General features: G+C 41.6%; 1 protein-coding gene across 3 annotated transcripts in view; it reads right to left on the bottom strand.

Annotated features, from left to right (window-relative positions):
• Positions 1–18869, bottom strand: part of SLC25A26 (solute carrier family 25 member 26) — a 156068-nt gene that overhangs the window by 112940 nt on the left and 24259 nt on the right. The window contains exon 4 of one of the 3 annotated variants that reach the window (XM_043518233.1): positions 4793–4882. The exons of the other annotated variants lie outside the window; for them this stretch is intronic. Within the exon in view, the coding sequence (XP_043374168.1) occupies positions 4793–4882 (90 nt within the window). The remainder of the gene's footprint in view (positions 1–4792; positions 4883–18869) is intronic. 3 annotated transcript variants of the gene reach the window in all.

Here is an 18869-nt window from a genome sequence, read left to right as displayed (position 1 = left end):
CCGATGAAGTGAGCTGTAGCTCACGAAAGCTTATGCTCAAATAAATTTGTTAGTCTCTAAGGTGCCACAAGTACGCCTTTCTTTTTTTGTCAGAAGGTTATACCCCTTCATCATCTGTGGATACATAGAGACAGGCTCCAGATAACCTCAACCTTCATTAAGGTACCACACAATTGTTCTGATTGATCTCTGTATATGGGGCAAAACTGATTTCTGTTAGGGAACTCTTGGCCCTTGGAAGTCAGTGAAAAAGCAGACAGTGTAGGATCCTGATTATTGCTTAGAGAGAAAATGGCTTTTGCCATATATATATTATTTCCCAAAAGATCATTATGAACTCTGGCAATATACAGTGCAATGCAATCTCTTATGACTTCAGTCTGAAGTTTACAAGCTCCCCCTCAGTGCGCCCATACATGCTAATCATGAAATCTGAACAAAGGGTGAAGTACTTTAGATATAAGCTCAAATAATAAAAATTGGTCTTAATGGCATCATTATGCTTCTAGATTTATTTTACAGAGCAGGCTGGCTAATGTGACACTATTAGCACCTGTTGTCTTATTACCCTTTTAGTGTTATAATTATGGCTGGAAAGAGTCATGAATTTCAAAACATTTGGTCTTAAATCATTACCAGATGAACCTTGTGAAATGTGTAATAAGTCATAAATCTAAGCGCACTTCTAATTTCCTAGTTGTGTTTGCTTGTTGGGGGGCAATTGCCACTAAAAAGTGTGTATTTTATCATTAGCACTTATCCTCATCTTGCTAAGAGGGTATATTTTTCAAATTAACGGAAGGAAACATGCAGTTTTTCCATCTCTGCAAAAAAAATGTTTTAACTACCAGACTTCACCTGTGTATCAAGATTGCCATCTTCTGGTCAGAACTGGATTCGAATATGCTTTAGCTCAATTATTATTGCTAGTGCCTGAAGCCAAAACTCCGGAAGCCCAAATATAGATCTAATTTTCTAATTAAATCAGTCCAAACTCCTGCACAGACACTTAATTTTGGTGTATGTGGCTTATTTCAATGTAATTGAACCCTGTTCCTAATCAACTGCAGCAAAACCAAAGTAAGTCTGGGTTTAAACTGAAATAGGAGTGTTTACATCACACTTTAAAAAACACACTCACTTAAACCACCGCAACCTCCTCATGTGGGCAAGCCCTTGCTGCAAGTTAACACTGGGATTTTTAGCATCACTCGGTGTTGACCTGTTGACAGGAGTATTATCACTGACTTCAACAGAAGCAAAGTTAGGCCAGTGCTGAGCACTTTCGAAAATTCTACCTTATGTTGCATATAAAAGTTTGTAGAGAAGATTAGTTCTCGGAAAACTTTTATCTCACTTAGGAGGAGGCAAATAACTAAAAGGTGCTTAGTACAAGCTGATTAATAACAGATGAAGAAGACAGGCCTTCTCATAACTGTACATGAGTTATTCATGAGGAACACCTGTGATCATGCCGTAGATAGGGAACAGTGAAAGCACAAAGAAGAGATTATCCAGAGGACCTTAAAGATATGTAAAGATCACCACTGATATTAGAGAAATCAGCAAAGGTCAAAGCTCAAACAGTGTGATGATAATTGCTAAAGAAAGGACCAATCCAGAGAGGTAAAAGCATTTCCACCATTATTCAGTGGTATACAGTACTTTCTTTCAGTCCCATTAGCTACTTCATATTCCCACTCACTCTTTGGCCATCTTATTCAACTGAATTGACTAATAGGGGAATGGAGACACAATTCCTCCATTTCCCATCCTAAAGGGACTGAGAATGTTGGCTTCGGGGTAAATGACATCTCTCTCTATCATTCTGAGAAGCAAGGTCATTATGAATTGGCACAGAAGGGTACAGCACTGTTCAATAAGTGTTATAATGCATTCACTAAATTCAGCACTATTGAACATATTATCAAAGCTTGTTAAATCTCCTTACTTGAAGTTTTGCATTTTTACATATATCAGTAAAACAAACCAGAAATCCCTCTGCGATTGGGCTGAAAAACTGCTTCTTACTTTACATTAAATATTAGGGAGATGACCAATATATCCACTTTTTTAACTGCAACCAATCACTGGGAAATGCCCATTTTCTTGTGAGGATCTGACTTATTTTGACCGGGAGAATCTATGCCCATTTTCCACACCACTTCACCTCGAGCCATCCTCATTAGACTGCATCCTGTGTTTCAAAGAAACCCAGTGAAGCTTGACACTCCATTACTCATGCGCCATACTGTATTCAAGATTTAAGTAGTAGTCCAGGAGAGATTTCACTGCAGGTAGAAAGTACCATGCATGTTGGAGAATAATACCCACATTACCCAGAAACTGGCAAGACAGTGTTCTTCAGAGGCACAAGTCAGTCCTCATTGCAATTTTTAATATACTCTGCTCCTTACTCGGAATTAACTGTAAGGTGCCAATCCAGATCTCAAAAAGAAATCCAACCTCTTCTGAGTCTTTAGACACATCTGAAGCTAAACCTTCTATTTCCTTATTTTATTATTTTTCTAAACAAAATATAATAATCAAATCCCACCTGGATTACCAGTTTGTGCTCCGTTCTAATGCTTTATATTTCAGGCTAACCAATTCATACAAACTCTTTTGCAGTATTTGGGAAAGAGAAAACTGGTTGTAAGGATTGTGGACTTATTTGTAGTTAACCAAACTACTGCTCCTGCACTAGACCCATGTACTAATGCATCGTTCAGAGGCATTTGAAACACAACAGACCAGGTATTACGAGTTGCCATTGAGGGCTTATGTAAAACATTTAAATTGGGTTGACGCAGGACATGTTTTCCTCAATGATGGGAACACACAGTGCTATTCCCGGCTTTGTGACTTGGGAGAACAGCTCCAGAGGGCCATTTTGGTCTGTAGCCTGCCACGGTCCTTGCACGTTAGATCTATCTTGGGCGTTTATCTGGCCTCCACTATTGTAGTAGCTGAGCACCTTGCCATCTTGAACATATTTATCCTCACAACCCCCATGAGAAAAAGCTGTTATCCCCATTGTATAGATGAGGAGCTGAAGCCCAGAGACCTAGGGGCTAGATCAGAGATGGGCAAACTACGGCCCGTGAGACTGTCCTGCCTGGCCGCTGAGCTCCCAGCCGGGGAGGCTAGCCCCCGGCCTCCCCCTGCAGCGACGCCGCCGTACCGCACCACGCTGTGCCACCAGCACTCTGGCCTGCCACTCCTGCCGGGCAGCGCGGCTGGCTCCAGTGGGGCTGTGAGTTCCTGCTGCTCTGAGCAGCATGGTAAGGGGGCGGGGAGCAGGGAGGTTGGATAAGGTGCAGGGAGTCCCGGGGGGCAGTCAGGGGATGGGGAGCAGGGGGGGTTGGATAGGTGTGGAAGTACCAGAGGGGCTGTCATGGGGCGGGGGTGTGGATAGGGGTCGGGGCACTCAGGGGACAGGGAGCAGGAGGGGTTGGATGGGGGTGGGGTCTCAGGGGGCCTGTCAGGGGGTGGGGGTGTGGATAGGGGTTGGGGGGGGCATTCAGGGGACAGATAGCAGGGGGTGTTGGATAGGGGTGGGGTCCCAGGGGGGCAGTTAGGGGCAGGGGGGTCCCAGGAGGGGGCGGTCGGGGACAAGGAGCAGGGGGGTTGGATGGGTCAGGGGTTCTGAAGGGGGAAATCAGGGGGTGGGAAGTGAGAGGGGGCAGATAGGGGGCAGGGGCCAGGCTGTTTGGGGAGGCACAGCCTTTCCTATCCGGCCCTCCATACAGTTTCGCAACCCCGTTGTGGCCCTCGGGCAAAAAAGTTTGCCCACACCTGGGCTAGATCCACAAAAGGATCTAGACACCCTCCTGACACTTTAGCAAAATGGATAAAAATCAATGATTAAAATGTATACATATATATTGAATTTTTTTATTTAAATTGGATTTTTGATATTTTTTTCCCCCACAAAAGGTATTTATCTAAAGATAGTTTTAATTAAGATACATTATAGCTCAAATATATCTCATCATGGAATAGGGATTATAAATTCTAATTCTATAGTATGAGCCAATATATTCATGTAATGTTGAAGAAGAATTTTGTAAATGAGTTCCAATAGTTCATGGATTAGGGACCCAATGTTATGGGGTTCCAGGGGCTTCTGTATAGATTATTTAGGTTAATCTTTCTATCTACCCAATGGGACTCAGTGCTCAGTCTGGAAAATACCATCAGAGATGCTAAGTTTTGCAGTTCTCAAACTGTGGATTTGCGTCTCCAGAGATAACATGCTTGTTAACAGCAAAAATGTTTTTAAATAAATAAATCAATAATATACAGAGGTGAGAAATAACAGACCTCAACCCTATTGTCCCTCTGGAAATTTGTGTACACAGAGTCAATCCCTTACCTCTCTCTAGAAGTGCAAAGTTTCTAAAAGTTCAATGAATAGAAGATTGTTGGGGACGGAATAAATCTGGACAAGGAGAAGAAGTCTGGAGATGAATGTGAGAAGGGAGGGACAGGCAGTAGAAACAAAAGTGAAACTGTTTGAGCAGCATATTCCAGAATATTCTTGAGGTCTTTCTGAGTGTAGCCTTCATTGATTTGAGATCTACCGTACCATTCTCTCACTAGAAGGGAAAACCTATAATGGCAGCAGGCCGTAAAAGAGACCCAATCTGGGAATAAGAACCATTCAATATTCAATAAATATATGTTTGCTGATGATGTTTTAAAGAAAGTCACACCAGTGAACTGGTGGAAGTCACTTAAGTACTTGGATTCAATATGATTATCAGAATCCCCCGAGTGATCATCTCACTTTTAACAGCAGTACCTTCTTCTGCCAGTGTAGAAAGAATATTTTCTTCCTTTGGACTAATTCATTCCAAATTGAGAAATCATTTGGGACCCGAAAAAGCAGGAAAGCTTGTTTTTCTCTTCCAGATTATGAACAAACAGGAAAATGAAGGTGAAGACGACTGAGTTAGCAGCAGAAGCCAATATTTTAAGTTTCTCATGTTGACCTGGCTGACATAGCTGATTTAATTTAAAAAAAAAAAATATTTTATTTAACTATTTTAGTTCAAACAATTTAAACAAAAACAAACCTGATTTTAAAAAACTTGAACCTTTAACTAAATTCAAAAATGCATATATTTGTTTTGTTAAAATACTATATGCTTGCTGTTGAAGAAAAAAATCCAGAATACGTAACATTGTTGTTTTAGTTAAATAAAAAAATTTAAATGTCTGTCTGGTGATGTTCTACTCCTAATACATGGCAAGAAAATCCTCCAAATATTAATGATTAACCTATTGAATTGGAGATATTTATGAAGTCATTAGGAGGCGAACTATCTGTTTCAATTTACCTTTGGTAAATGAAATAACCAAACAATCATTCATTTTCTGATATAGCTGTAAATCTAATCTGAAAAGTTTTCAAAATAAATCACTTTAAAAATGAATAGTGTGTACCTTCTAAAAATGAAACCTACATCTATCTCTGAGTTGTGAAGAATATGTATTAAGGTTATAACAACCAACAAGAATGCACTTTTATGTAGAAATCCATGATTAAATCGAGTCTTCCTGACTAGCGATTTAAATCATGACGTATTTAAATAAAATCCACCCTGAAGTTTAGGCAGGGACTAAGTTTAGATCCTCAAAACCCCTACTCAGCTGCCACGTAACCCTGTAGGCACCTAAATTTCCACTGTGCCTAATTTCTGCTGGTAAAGTCCCCTACTTTTCTATCATTGTGCTTGCACACAGGCACTGAAGTCCTGCTCCTGTGGAGCTTCTCCTAGCTCACCCTTAGGACCCCATGGGCTATGGATTCCACTGGAAGGCAGGCATTGCAAATTTCCTCTGCAGATCTAGCTCCAAGAACACACAGGAAGTTTGTGGTGGAGCAGGGATTTGAACTGGGATCATCCAAGTCCCAGGCTAGAGCCCTGACCATTAGGCCACCCTCCCTCTCCATTAGCCAGCTGATGAAGGGGATTTTACTTTCAGCCGGTGACCTTTCCTTGCTCGTTCTGACCTGGAAATGCTAACACACACCTGGGTAAAATACTACTGCAACACCACTTCCCAGTGCCCAAGAGCCAGGAGAGCAGGGGGATGGGAAGTCTAGCTTACCCAAGGCTCTCTGAGATGGCCAGTTGTCAGCCTGTGGATCAAGGTTTAACTTTTCCATAGAACATGGGGCCGTGGACTATGCTACTGATGCCTGACCAAGGGCAGCGTATCTAGAGTAAGAATAAACGGGGAAGCGGGCTGGTTTTAAGGTTACAGAGGAGTAAAATAGCTTTGGGATAACATTTTCAGAAGTGACTTAGGAGCCACCGACTTTCAATGAGACTTAAGCTCCCAAGGGCCAGGCTTTAAAGGTATTTAGGCACTGAACAACTCCCATTGAAATCAATGGGAGTCAGGCCCTAAATACCTTTAGAAATCTGGCCTTAAGTCTGCTTTGCAAATGCAACTTATAAGAACTTATGTCACCTGGATGCTTTTGAAAATTTTACCCTTACTCTTTATTTTTGCTGCTCTGGGCCCATGAAACACTTTGTCCTATGCTTAAGGTTTTGTTTTCTAGAGTTCCTGGGAAAGACGTATTAATTTTAATGAGATTTTGTTTATGTATTGAGAGGGCTGGGAAGTCTTCATTGTTGAGCACCATGCAAATTTAATTTATGATTCAACCTGGTGCTAAGGGAGCATTTTTCACTCTGAGGACATTCATTCTTAAACACCATTTGCATAAGTTCACTTTTAATCAAATGAAAATCCAATGTGCTACACTTCTATAGCACCTCGGATCCAAGGAGCAGAGAGAGTGCTTTATAGACATTAAATTAAATCTCACAATACCCAGGCAAGGTAATTATTGCAGCCAGCTGGGAAAACTACAGAACAAAAACTATGCTAAAGGAGATACCTTTAGGCTGTAGGAGAGCTGGTACTAGATCTCTGATTTCTCATCCCAGTCCTGAAAGATTCCGCATGGCAAGATAAATTGTTTTCCTTTTGTCTCTGAAACGGAAGTGTTAGCCTTGGCCTTTACACCGCCTCTTGATCTTGAGGCCTGATCCAACTCCCACTGAAGTCTTTGGGAATTTTCTCATTGATTTTTATGCGGGTTATGCGGGCACCCTCAGGAGCCTTCCTGGCTCTTTAAAAGTGAACCGTAAAGCATACTCATTACATTTATAGTATTTATTTATACAGGACCAAAACTGTGCCCGATGCTGTATAGAGAGGGCAAGAAATCGATCTAATTCTGATCTCACTACCTAGTTTAACACCTATCTAATTCCACAGAGTCACTCCTGATAGACACCACTACACAATCAGAATCAGACACGGTGGCCCTGCTATGGAATATGTGGGGGCCATTATACGTACTCTCAGTGACGCAGAGTCTCTCTCAAACATTCCCAGCCCTCCCAATAAAACACACACACTTTGCTACATCTGAAGTACATGGTCCTCACTTTCCTTCCGTTGCTCAAGGTGTCTGGCAAAGAGATCCAGGAGACCTGAATAGTGCAGGAACATGAGGAAGCCTCAGACCTGCGCTACAGTATAAGAGTTCTACTGGTTTAAAGAAAAGGAGTACTTGTGGCACCTTAGAGACTAACAAATTTATTAGAGCATAAGCTTTCGTGAGCTACAGCTCACTTCATCGGATGCATCCGATGAAGTGAGCTGTAGCTCACAAAAGCTTATGCTCTAATAAATTTGTTAGTCTCTAAGGTGCCACAAGTACTCCTTTTCTTTTTGCGAATACAGACTAACACGGCTGATACTCTGACTACTGGTTTAAGGAAACTGATTTTAAAAATTAAGCCTGTGGAAACCTACTCAAATCGGTCAACCTTAACTTAAGTTAGTACTTCACCAGCATGAGCTAAACCAATTTAAGTGAAGGTCAAACCAGTTTGAGTGCCTCTACATTAGAGGTTTGCACTCTTAATTATGATGATTTCAAATAGATTTCATTATGCCAGTGCAATTTTTGTAATATAGCCAAGAAAAAAGGCATCTCTGATTGCATCTGAATGTGGGATCACCATCAGAAAGCTTGCCAATCACTTTCAGGAAAGAGGGGGGAAAGGAGGAGCCATTATGGGTAATGTAGAAAAGCCAACGCAAAAGTGAGTTTAACTTCAAATCCCTTTTCAAACAGAGAAGCAACGAAAAGATTTTTTTAATGCACTTTGCATTATATCTGCCCACAACTTTGCAGACAAAAGCTTCTTTCTTCCTTTCTCGTGAGCTTGAGCTGTAGCTCATGAAAGCTTATGCTCAAATAAATGTGTTAGTCTCTAAGGTGCCACAAGTACTCCTTTTCGTTTTGCGAATACAGACTAACACGGCTGATACTCTGAAACCTTTCTAACTCAGTCTCTCACATGCTGCTAAAAACAGATTAATATTTCTGGTAAATGACAGATTCTGAGCACCTCGGTTACTATCTAAGATGCTCCCTTTAATAGATTGAATACTTGTTTTTTTAATTTCAAATGTGAGGCTGATTAATAATCACAATAATCTTATTAACTTATGCTAATTGATGTTATCATTCTATCTAGAAATTCCTCTCCTGATCTCTTCAGTTTACTAATTAAAATTATACCTTCGCCACTAGAACCTTCTTCTCATTTAATTTATTACCTATGATTTTAACCAACAGCATCATTTTTTTCCTAAGTCCTAAAGAATCTGTTCATGGATTTCCTCTGGCCACTGAAGAGAAAAAATAAAATCAACTGAACTGAGATATACAAATCCCCTCTCCAGACAGTTTCTTCTCTCTGAGCCTGCCTGAAATTTAACATTGCAGCATGTGACGGACTGTTCTATAGCCCTCTCTATTGTGTTACTAAGAAACTGATAAAAATTTGGCTCTTCTGAGCTTGTTCCGATTCCTCCTCCAGTTTATTAAGATAAATTGGCTCGTTCATGTAATACATGGAAGAAAGACTGTAATCTCCCAAAATATCACTTTTTCTTACCAAAAGCTCCAACCATGGCACGTGGCTAGGAAAAAAAAAAATTCAGCAAAGGGGAGAGGTGAGAACAGGATTTGCATCTGATTCCTTAGACATTTATATGCCTTATTGAGACATTCAAATAAAGTTCAATGCCACCCATCTCCTCTGTGCATCGGGCAGAGGGGAGACGCTGAACAGGGAAAGCTCATCCTGAGTATTCAAGCCCCACAGCAGTTCAAATCCCAGATAAGCCCCAACTTGTGTAGCCACTGTCTTGGCAGATACCAGGGACTGAAAATGAGAGTCCCTATGGCTTAAGTTAAAGAGCCACTTCCCATAGCTGGGGCTTTGACAGACATCCCCTGTGAATCAGGCATAGAGGAGGAGCTGTAACACACTGGGGGGGAGGGGAGGGTTAGCAGTTAGGGTGTGTCACACTAGCAGTTTTTTATCCATAGATCCTTAAGCACTTTACAAGTGTGGGTGTGGATCATAATCTCCATTTTAATAGTGTAGATGGGATGTAGCAAGTTCCCCAGGGGGTTACATGAGGAGCCAGTGCCAGAGCTGACAGCAGCATCCAGGACAGGTTTCTGCTTTAAAGCTCAGCTTGGAAAGTCTGGAGGGTTTGCTTTGATAATGAACATGAAAAGTGCACTAAGCTTACCCCCACCACAGATACAACCTTCCACTGCTGCGAGATGCAGCCACATTCAAACTACAGGCCTGACCCAAAACCCCCTGCAGACAACAGGAGCCTTGATGTTGACCACAATGGACTTTGGATGATTCCTTACAGCACAGAGAGGATAAGAAAGCCAGGATCTCTTTCCTGCTTTTTCTTCCGATACTGTTGCAAGAGGGACTTCATTAAATTAGCTGCAGCTCCCCTAAACACTGAAAGGAGAGAGATTCCACACGGCAAGGTACTTTGGATCTCAACTCTCGGTGGGGTTTTAGAAATGGAATGTTCCGAGGGCTATAATGTTCAGAGCAATAATGTGCGTGGACTGAAACAGCCTGCTGCCCCTCAGGGAAGGCAGCACCAATGCTTCCAAGTTCCCGCTTACCATCTTTAAGGAGACTCTGCCTGGAATTTCCAAAACGGCTTTGCCAAGTGCCTGACTTGCCATTAAAGGATGCAGTGACCCAACTACTCCCTAACCTGTCATGCCAAAGCATCCCACACTCCTGCTTCCTGACACCACCAGCACCCCACCCACCTGTCCTCCAGCATCCCCTTCAACCTGTCTCCCCAGCTGCCCAATACTGAACTAGCCCGCTCCACCCATCCGGCATCGCTTTTGTCTCTGTATCCCTTTTGCAGCTAAGCTGCAGTTTCCAATGGGAAGCTGATCCTGAGCCAACCAGCGTTTCTCCCTCGTAAGTTGGTTGTACCCGGACCAAGCCTAACTTTCACTTGCCTAATTCTTGCGGGGTGCTCCCCTATCTAGTCTGAAGTAACTGTTGGCCACCTAACTCTTGCCCGTGCCTACACCGGCTAACATTTAGGCATGGCCCAAAGGTCCTACACCTTTGGAAATTTTCTTCAGTGCCAAGATGAAAGAGTTCAATTAAACCCTTCAATGGCAAATTAGATAGCTAAATAGCTTTGAAAACTCCAGTCTTAGTGTATTGTATTTACTCCAAGCACTCACCCTTGTTATGCTAGACTGTTGCCTCATTGCTTTAACTATGTTTGTGTGCAGCCACCATTAACAGTGTAAAGGGACCTCAGGGTAAATGAGAATTAGCCCGAGTCCAACTGTTAAAGACCAATTTCTGTGTGGTGCAACCTATCCTGGTGGCTTTTGCTTCATGTGAGTCCATTAAATTGATATTTTTAGTTTTAAAAATAACTCCATGAGCCAGAAATAATATTCTTTCGGCAAAAACTCGCTTCCAAAAATGACATGACATGTCCTATCCAACATAAAACAATCTCCCAGCAGCATGGGAGGGAGGACAAAATGTTACAGGAGGACAAAGGTTACTGAGATTCTAGTCAAGTGAAAGATGATGACAATACAAGCTGTTTTCTGAATTCTTCTTCATTTCATGTTGAATAAATTGTTAGCGTTTTAAAATCTGCTCAGAAACTTGTGCGTAGGATTGGCCCCATACTGTGGAAATTTCATCTGAGTTAAAGTTTGCTGAACCATTTCCTCTTAATATGGATTCTTGATTCCCTCCTCCTTCCTACAGTCTTCTTTCCTTTAAAAATTAAGGGTAGATTCTCAGCTGGAGTAAACTTGTCCTAGCTGCACTGAAGTCAATGGAGATAGGATAACTTACATCAGTTGAAGATCTGCCCCCATGACACACAACTAGGACTTCTAGGTTCTACAAACAATACAAATAATAATTATTAATAATAAATAAGTGAGTGAAAGAATGCAAGTTCAGATGAAGCAGGTACCAAGCTGCAAAATCAAGAAGGTAGCTTTGTCATTTTAAAGGCATGCATTGAATAGATTCACCAGCTGATGGAATTCAAAAATGGAGCTGAAGAAGAGAAAGAGGGCATGTGTGTATAAGGCAGCATACAAGAGACACTGTGTGGGTGGCTGGTTGGGTGGCTGACAGTTCCTAATTTGCTGTTTCAGCCTTTAATTGTATGATGAATTTGTTGGCAGAGTCTATGGATTTCTGCCTCCATTCATCTTTATTTACAAGCAATTTCCGGCTGCAGCTTTAATTTGAGTTTCCTTCTTATCTAGCTATACTTCTTCTCTGTCTTCTCCACTAGGTCATAATGGCAGCAATTTCATCTTCTCAGCAGCCTTTACACCACTGCTCAATTACACTCAGTATGAGGGCTTGGTAAAATACTACAGCACTTGTAGATCAGAGCTAACCTAGATTAAATTATGAATATTTCAGAACCCACCACGATTAATTCAAAAGACAACATACATTTCAACAGTCACAAGCACTGCTTGTCTTGCCAGCCTCAGCAAGTCCCGCGGCTAACTGCTTAAATTATTTTATACTCAATCTGAACATAGTGTGTACAGACATACACATGTTTGTGCACACGATCAGGCCCTAACACTATCAATACCACCCTGAGAATTGTCAGTAAATTAAAATTAAACACAGTCAATTTTAAATGATTGGAAAACATTTCTTTATCTGTGTTACTAAAACCTTAGAATATTAATACCGAAAAAATCCTGACCTTATTTGATAATGCAATCTGTTTACTTTTCAAATTCCTCACGATGGACAATGAAGTTAGTTTCACATACATACATAATCAATTTCATTTTCATTTTAAATTAAGCTCTTGGAACCAGGGTCTGTCACTGACTTTATGCAAAGACAGTGCCTAACAGAGTGGGGCCCTGCTCTGGTTGGCTGTGAGGTGCTACCTTTAAGAGCTATATAATAATCTCATGGTGGCAGATACTGCAGGGGAATGTTTGTTTAAAAGCAATGGTTTTAACTGAAATCTAAAGTGTTATGCAAACTTTTCTATTGGTTTTAAGATTAGCAAAAAAACCATCTTGTACCCAGGTCTGGGGCTAACTTTTAGATGACAGACGGTGTTGCTTTAAAAAAGAGAACGAAACTTGGAATATAAGGGCCAAAAATGTAGGGACACAAGCCACTTTCCTTCACACCTATTTAAATTACAGGGGAAAATTTCAAAAGCACTCATTATTGGCCTATGTACACTCCAACTGAGGTCATGAATTCACCTAATCCCCCCTGAAAACTTTAAAGATCTGGTCTGCACTGTGCTAACTGAGTGTTACCTTGTCCCCAATCCCTGCAGAGTTATATTTTTACATGTAGATGACTCACTCAACCTTGTTCAATAAGGTGCAATCAGAATGTGCTTTGGAGACTGGAATTCTAATATATGGTACTGCCCTGCTGTGCCTAAGCACGGAGATTGTTGGAGAGTAGTGTCAGATCATCACAGTACTTTAACCAAAAAAAGGAACAGAGTCAAATGCCATGTAGTTGCCACTGGAGGATGAAGCTGAAATCTCTTTGTTGCTGTTCTTTATTTATGGGCACGAGAAGATTATAGGTTAATTAGCCATCTTGATCCCACAAGGAAAGTAAACTTTTGGGGGCATTTCAGTCCATGAGAGTTCAACATCCTTCTAGTTCTGGATTTGGAAGGAACCCAAAACTCGGAATGCAGCTCTGCTGAAAGTGTTGGTTTTAAATGACGCTACGTAAACTCCTGACCTCAGAAGGAGCAGTCTGACACCCTCACCCCAAAGGAGCTTGGAGGGAACACAATTCTGACTTCCCCTTTTCCTCAGTAGCCCACGTTTCACCCTCAAGTTAGAGGAAGTGTGATGGTCTTAGCTTTCAGAGGGCAGCCACAGAGCATGTTCCCACTCTTTGTTCTTCATGGGCAAGCAACATGTCTTATTCCCCCTCACCCTCCTCCCTTCTTTACAGTCCCTATCTTCGAGCGAGGGCAGGCAGCCCATTCTATCCTGCAGCAGCACCAGAGATATGTCACCAGACCTGCCACTGGTGATCTTTTAACGCTTTGGGGAGGAGATGTCCTCTAGTGTTATTTACTCCTCCTCATAACACAAGAACTAGAGGTCACCAAATGAAATTAATAGGCAGCAGGTTTAAAACAAACAAAAGGAATTATTTCTTCACACAACGCAGTCAGTCAACCTGTGGAACTCTTTGCCAGAGGATGCCGTGAAGGCCAGGACTATAACAAACTTCAAAAAAAGAACTAAATAAGTACCTGGAAGATAGGTCCATCAATGGCTATTAGCCAGGATGGGCAGAGATGGTGTCCCTAGCCTCTGTTTGCCAGAAGCTGGGAATGGGCGACAGGGGATGGATCACTTGATGATTACGTGTTCTGCTCATTCCCTCCGGGGCACCTAGCATTGGCCACTGTTGGAAGACAGGATATTGGGCTAAATGGACCTTTGATCTGACCCAGTATGGCCGTTCTTATAGCTCACTGGAAGTCTACATGAGGATAGGTGTGGCCCAGTGAATTCTGCAGTGATCTAGCTTCAGAGCACTGAAAGACAAAGTGCACCAGCAAGACTGAAAAAGCCCCTTGATCTTACCGCAGAAGAGGCAAGGAGAGCGCTTTCCCCGTTATTTCTCAACACACAAATCCTCTTGCAAAATGTGGGAGCAAGTTATTGGCTAGATTCTGAAAATTGGAATAGGAAGAGAAATAAGCAAAGCCACCACAGACTAAAACAAAGACGCAAAAGGGAAGAAGAGACAAGATCAGGTCTGATGTTTGCCAATAATGACCAGAACTTAGAAGAGTGTTTCACTGACTGTCCCACAAAACCCAGGTTGTAACCATAACGATATCTAAATATTATATGGAAAAGACTGTTTGTCAGCTAACTTCCCCAGGAAAAGATCCAAATGACTTTTTTCTCACCTCTGTGGAAAAGTCAGCAGGGTGTAAAATTCACCATGTTGAATCCAGAAAGGAAACATTGTCAGTCAAACTGGGATAAACTGACTTTCAGACCATAAAATGAAGTTTGCAGCAAGTTTGGGGTGGGAGGGATATGTGTACTCTTACCCAACTTTCCTCTAATTACTGCATATGTCACCATTATAAACCTGACAAAAAGACTGGGCTAATCAATCCATCAAGTTAAGTTTCATAATAAACACAGTGTGACTGTTTAAAATGGACACTGTCCATTTTAAAATACTGTTCCCTGGTCGCATTACTGACACTACCTTAGATGATTAAAAGTGAAATAATTTTAAAACATCTGGTTTTCCTTTCCACCACTTATGATTTCATGTTTTCTAAGCACTTTTGGTAGCCCTTTGTAAAGACATATGATGACTAAACATGTGGGACAATGTTAAGGCAGAGGATGAAGAAGAATCCTGATCCCTGGGTACAATAAAAATGTTTGCTACCTCCCTTCTTTGGATGAACCGAGTAGTGGTGACAGCAGGAAGGCTTTGTGGCTATTTACGTATGCTACTGCTGCAATTCTTTCTTCTTTGGGATGATATTGTGGTTTACTATACGTCTTTCTCCTTGTGGTTTGTCTGTCCATTTGTAAGTGATTTCTTGAATGTTAGGTATGCCCTGTATCACTGTATTGGTATTCAGAAGCCCCTCTCAAGTGAGATTCAATTGTGGAAAAGTTTTATTATACTTTAATGATATAAAATGTGTCTAGTGTCCGATTTTATTTGCATTTTTCATCTCACTTTTGGGGGGGGGCAAGGGGTCGCTGATGCGCTTAACTCCCTCAGTTCCTAGAATCAAAAAGGAAAATGAATACACTGTTCAGGGATGCTGTTTACCTTTCGGTTCTGCACATCACTCAGTACAACTGGTCTGTTTCTAGTCTAGTTTGTTGCACAGCTGCATTTGCTTAGGATGCAACTATTACAGGGGAATGTTTTAGTTTTAAAAACCAACAAGAATAAGCTATCAAACATTAATTCTTTTTACATTTTATATCATAATTTTAGGGAACATGTTCTGCCTTTGACTCCCACTTCCCTCCCATCGCCTTATTTTCACATCTAGTAGCATGGCATTTAAATAAGATATTAACATTAATTCACCCAGTGGTCTCAAAGCCTTTTACTAACACTAATCAGCTGTTATAACACACTCTTTTAGGTAGGTAGGTAAGTATCCACATTATAAAAGCAGTTTGGTACATCAAAGCAATTATTTTAAGTGTGCAAGGGGAGAGGAGGAGGAGGAGGAGGAAAGATGACAAACAAAAAAATCTACTCGCAAAATAATAACCATTCTCTGTAGTTATATCTTGATTGAAACTTAATGACTAATCAATAAAACTATTATTACAACTTTCACCCTTATGTTGGCAATTTGGAATACAGTAAAATCGATCAAATAAAATTTGATATGAGACAACAGTGAGAGAAGCTCAATTTGTGCCATTTTTATTAGGTGGCCTGCTGTACCAAATCTGGTAATCCCTACTTCAATTATTTTACGGCTCCATTTTTCCATCACAGTAAGAGAAAAAGGCCTGTAGAAAGCAGAAGTTTATTAGCTCAGAAGTGCTTCTTTCAACACTATAGCTGTCTTTCATACCGTGTTTTTGTTTTGTTTTTTAAAAAAGTAACGTGTACAGGCTGTTATTTTTTTAAAAAACAAAAAAAAACACGGTATGAAAGATGCCTTGGATGTGAATATGCCTCTGTTGTTGTTGAAGGGTAGTAGGAACCAAGCATACTACAGAGCGAAGCAAGCACCCATCTTACCTAAACTTTACTGTGTCTCAGTTTATCTAGCTGAAAATTGAGACAATTTTCCTGCCTGTCACATGGTGTGATGCTTAGTGCTTGCAAAGCACATTCAGATCTTTAAACAAAAGGGGCTCTAAAACTGCAAAGTATCACCTGTATCTGACTTCCTTTTGACTACGGTTGATTAAGTTTTCTAGTCAGATTTTTCTTATGGGATCCCCACAGATAATTAAGTGTGCTTTTGTTTTCAAGATGTAAGGCTTTCCTCTAACTTTTCCCTCTTGTTAGCAAGGTTGACACGGGTATCATACATCCTGGGATTGGACTCTGCCTCATTTTATTCTGGAACAGGACGTTTTATAGCTCAGAAACTTGGAGGTTTCTTTCTTTTGCGTGTGATATTCCATGAATTAGATAGCGGGCAACCAGTAGTTGAGCTATAGATTGCCGTGGTGGGGGAGTGCCTTTTAAGGATTCCCAAAGGGTTTTGTGGGATACGTATAGAAACTGACTCCTTGCAATGCCTGTGCTTAGAGTTTCTGAGCTGACAACACAGAGACTGGTATTAAAATCAAAGATAATCTGCCTGAGGAAGTTACATGGCAGCTCTGTAAAGGAGATAACCTTAAATCAGCTACCTCCCATCTCTTTCTTCACTTGCACTGCCAAAGCAACTGTGAGACCATCGACACATGCTGGCACTGACAATGAGGTTAGTTTCATATACCCCCTAAATCACATCCAGCCAAAACAGTTTGGTTTCTAAGGTTTAAAAAGGTGCCAACAATTAAAGCCCAAGGGTCAAATACAAATGCGAAGACGGGGCTACGCCCTTTCTCCTCTGAAACAGTCAGTTGGCACTACCTCTGCTAGAGAGCTACTGCACTTTCCAGCAGCAAAGTGAAAATAGCTTGGATCAGTCATTCTATAAATGGTTTGGTTCATGGCTAGGACCAGACAAGCCAATTAGACAAGAAAGCACTGTGATGTGTAAGCACAAAGGCAGGTGAGATGGAGAGGGGGCAGACAGAAAGAGGGATCAAGTTTAACCAGGGGAAGAGGAAAACTTCAACAAATAGAAGCCTCACTGGGAGGCAGATTAGATGTGAGGAGGGGGAAAGCAGAATATGACACAACATCTTTGCTCCAGGAGATGACAAGTATCCCCCTGCTCTGTCTTGTAGTGCCCTGCCCCAAAACTAAGGGTGGGAAGGGGGCAGGGCTTCATGGGGACAGTAATGTAATGCTCTATGTTAACCAGAGCAGAACACCTAGTCAAAAGTCCCTGCCTGAGACACCGGGCTGGTAGAATGGGACAAACACATTAGAAGACGGGGGATCTTACTGGGCACCCTGCCCTGCAGAGGTGGGGAACATGACGGTCTAGGTAACACAAAGCAGCCTTGCCCTCCTGACTGTATCACAAAGGGTTTGCAGATTAAGCCTGAGATTTACTTAAAGCTGCAGTCAATCTGAGATACCCAAGGAAGTATTTCTTTATGCAACCTACAATCCGCCTGTGGAATGTACTTGTAAGGGGGTTAACCAGTGGACCTGCTGGATGTTAGAAAGGTGTGAGTGGCCACTTACAGATTTACAGACATGAAAGTCAAAGGCTAGATTAGACAGGCATTGGGACTAGCTTTATGCCTGACCACTTTAAGGACAGTTCTTTTCCAACCCCTATTACCTACAGCATGTTACAAGCTGGTTAGGCATATTGCAAAGAGTTTTTGGCCTCCTCTAAATTATCAGGAGCTAGCCACTGCCAGAGCTAAGGTCAGAACTTGATGGATCTATGGCAAGGGTGGCCAAACTCGGGAGCTGCATGCGGCTCTTTTATAGTTAAAGTGTGGCTTGCGGAGCCCCCCACGTCCCCCCGCATTCTCCACCTACCAGACTTGGGGGGAGGGGGAAAGACACTTGGGACCTCTGCCTTGCAGCAGGGTGGTGAGGTGGGGGCTTCTGTATAGCACATTTCAACAGTAGACAAAGTGTTTTACAAAGTGTCATCATCCCCATTTTACACATGGAGCAATTGAGACACAGGTAGATGAATTGACTTGCCCAAGGTCACCCAGTAGGCTAATATGAGAGATAAAAGCAAAAGCGATAAAAGTCTGAGTCCAGTCCAGTGCTCTATCCACTAAGCACACTGCCTCTCCTAAGACACTATTTTACTATAGACCGTGGAATTTAATGGACTGCTACAGGATACGTGTAGCTAAACAAGTTAGCAGCCATGTAAGCCACCAAAAAACCCAGACATTTTTCTTTCAAGATGGTTTATTTCAACATGATACCCAAAAGCTTCAATGAGAAATAGGGCTCAAAAATGCTGTGTAAACATAGATAAGGCAAGGTCATATCATTTAACTGGATATTTGTTTAAAAGGCACTTGATGGAACACAAGATTGGGAGTTAAAAATGATTAGACATTTTAATGTCCTGGAGAGAAACAGCAACGCTTCCAAAAGACAGGTGAGGGGAAAGTAACATGAACTGAAAAAAGGCACTACCTATACTCCATGTCTGCTGTATTATCACAGAGTTCAAACAGACAATGAGGAAGTATTACACCAACACTTGTGGTCAATAAAGTAAAAGCACTATAGGGGACTACCAATTTTTGTAGCTCCGAGCAAATCAGAGTTGTCAGAGGTGCT

The sequence above is a fragment of the Dermochelys coriacea genome, chromosome 7 (assembly GCF_009764565.3).
Source record: "Dermochelys coriacea isolate rDerCor1 chromosome 7, rDerCor1.pri.v4, whole genome shotgun sequence".
Classification (NCBI taxonomy): domain Eukaryota; kingdom Metazoa; phylum Chordata; order Testudines; family Dermochelyidae; genus Dermochelys; species Dermochelys coriacea.
This window is presented reverse-complemented; position numbering and strand designations above follow the sequence as displayed.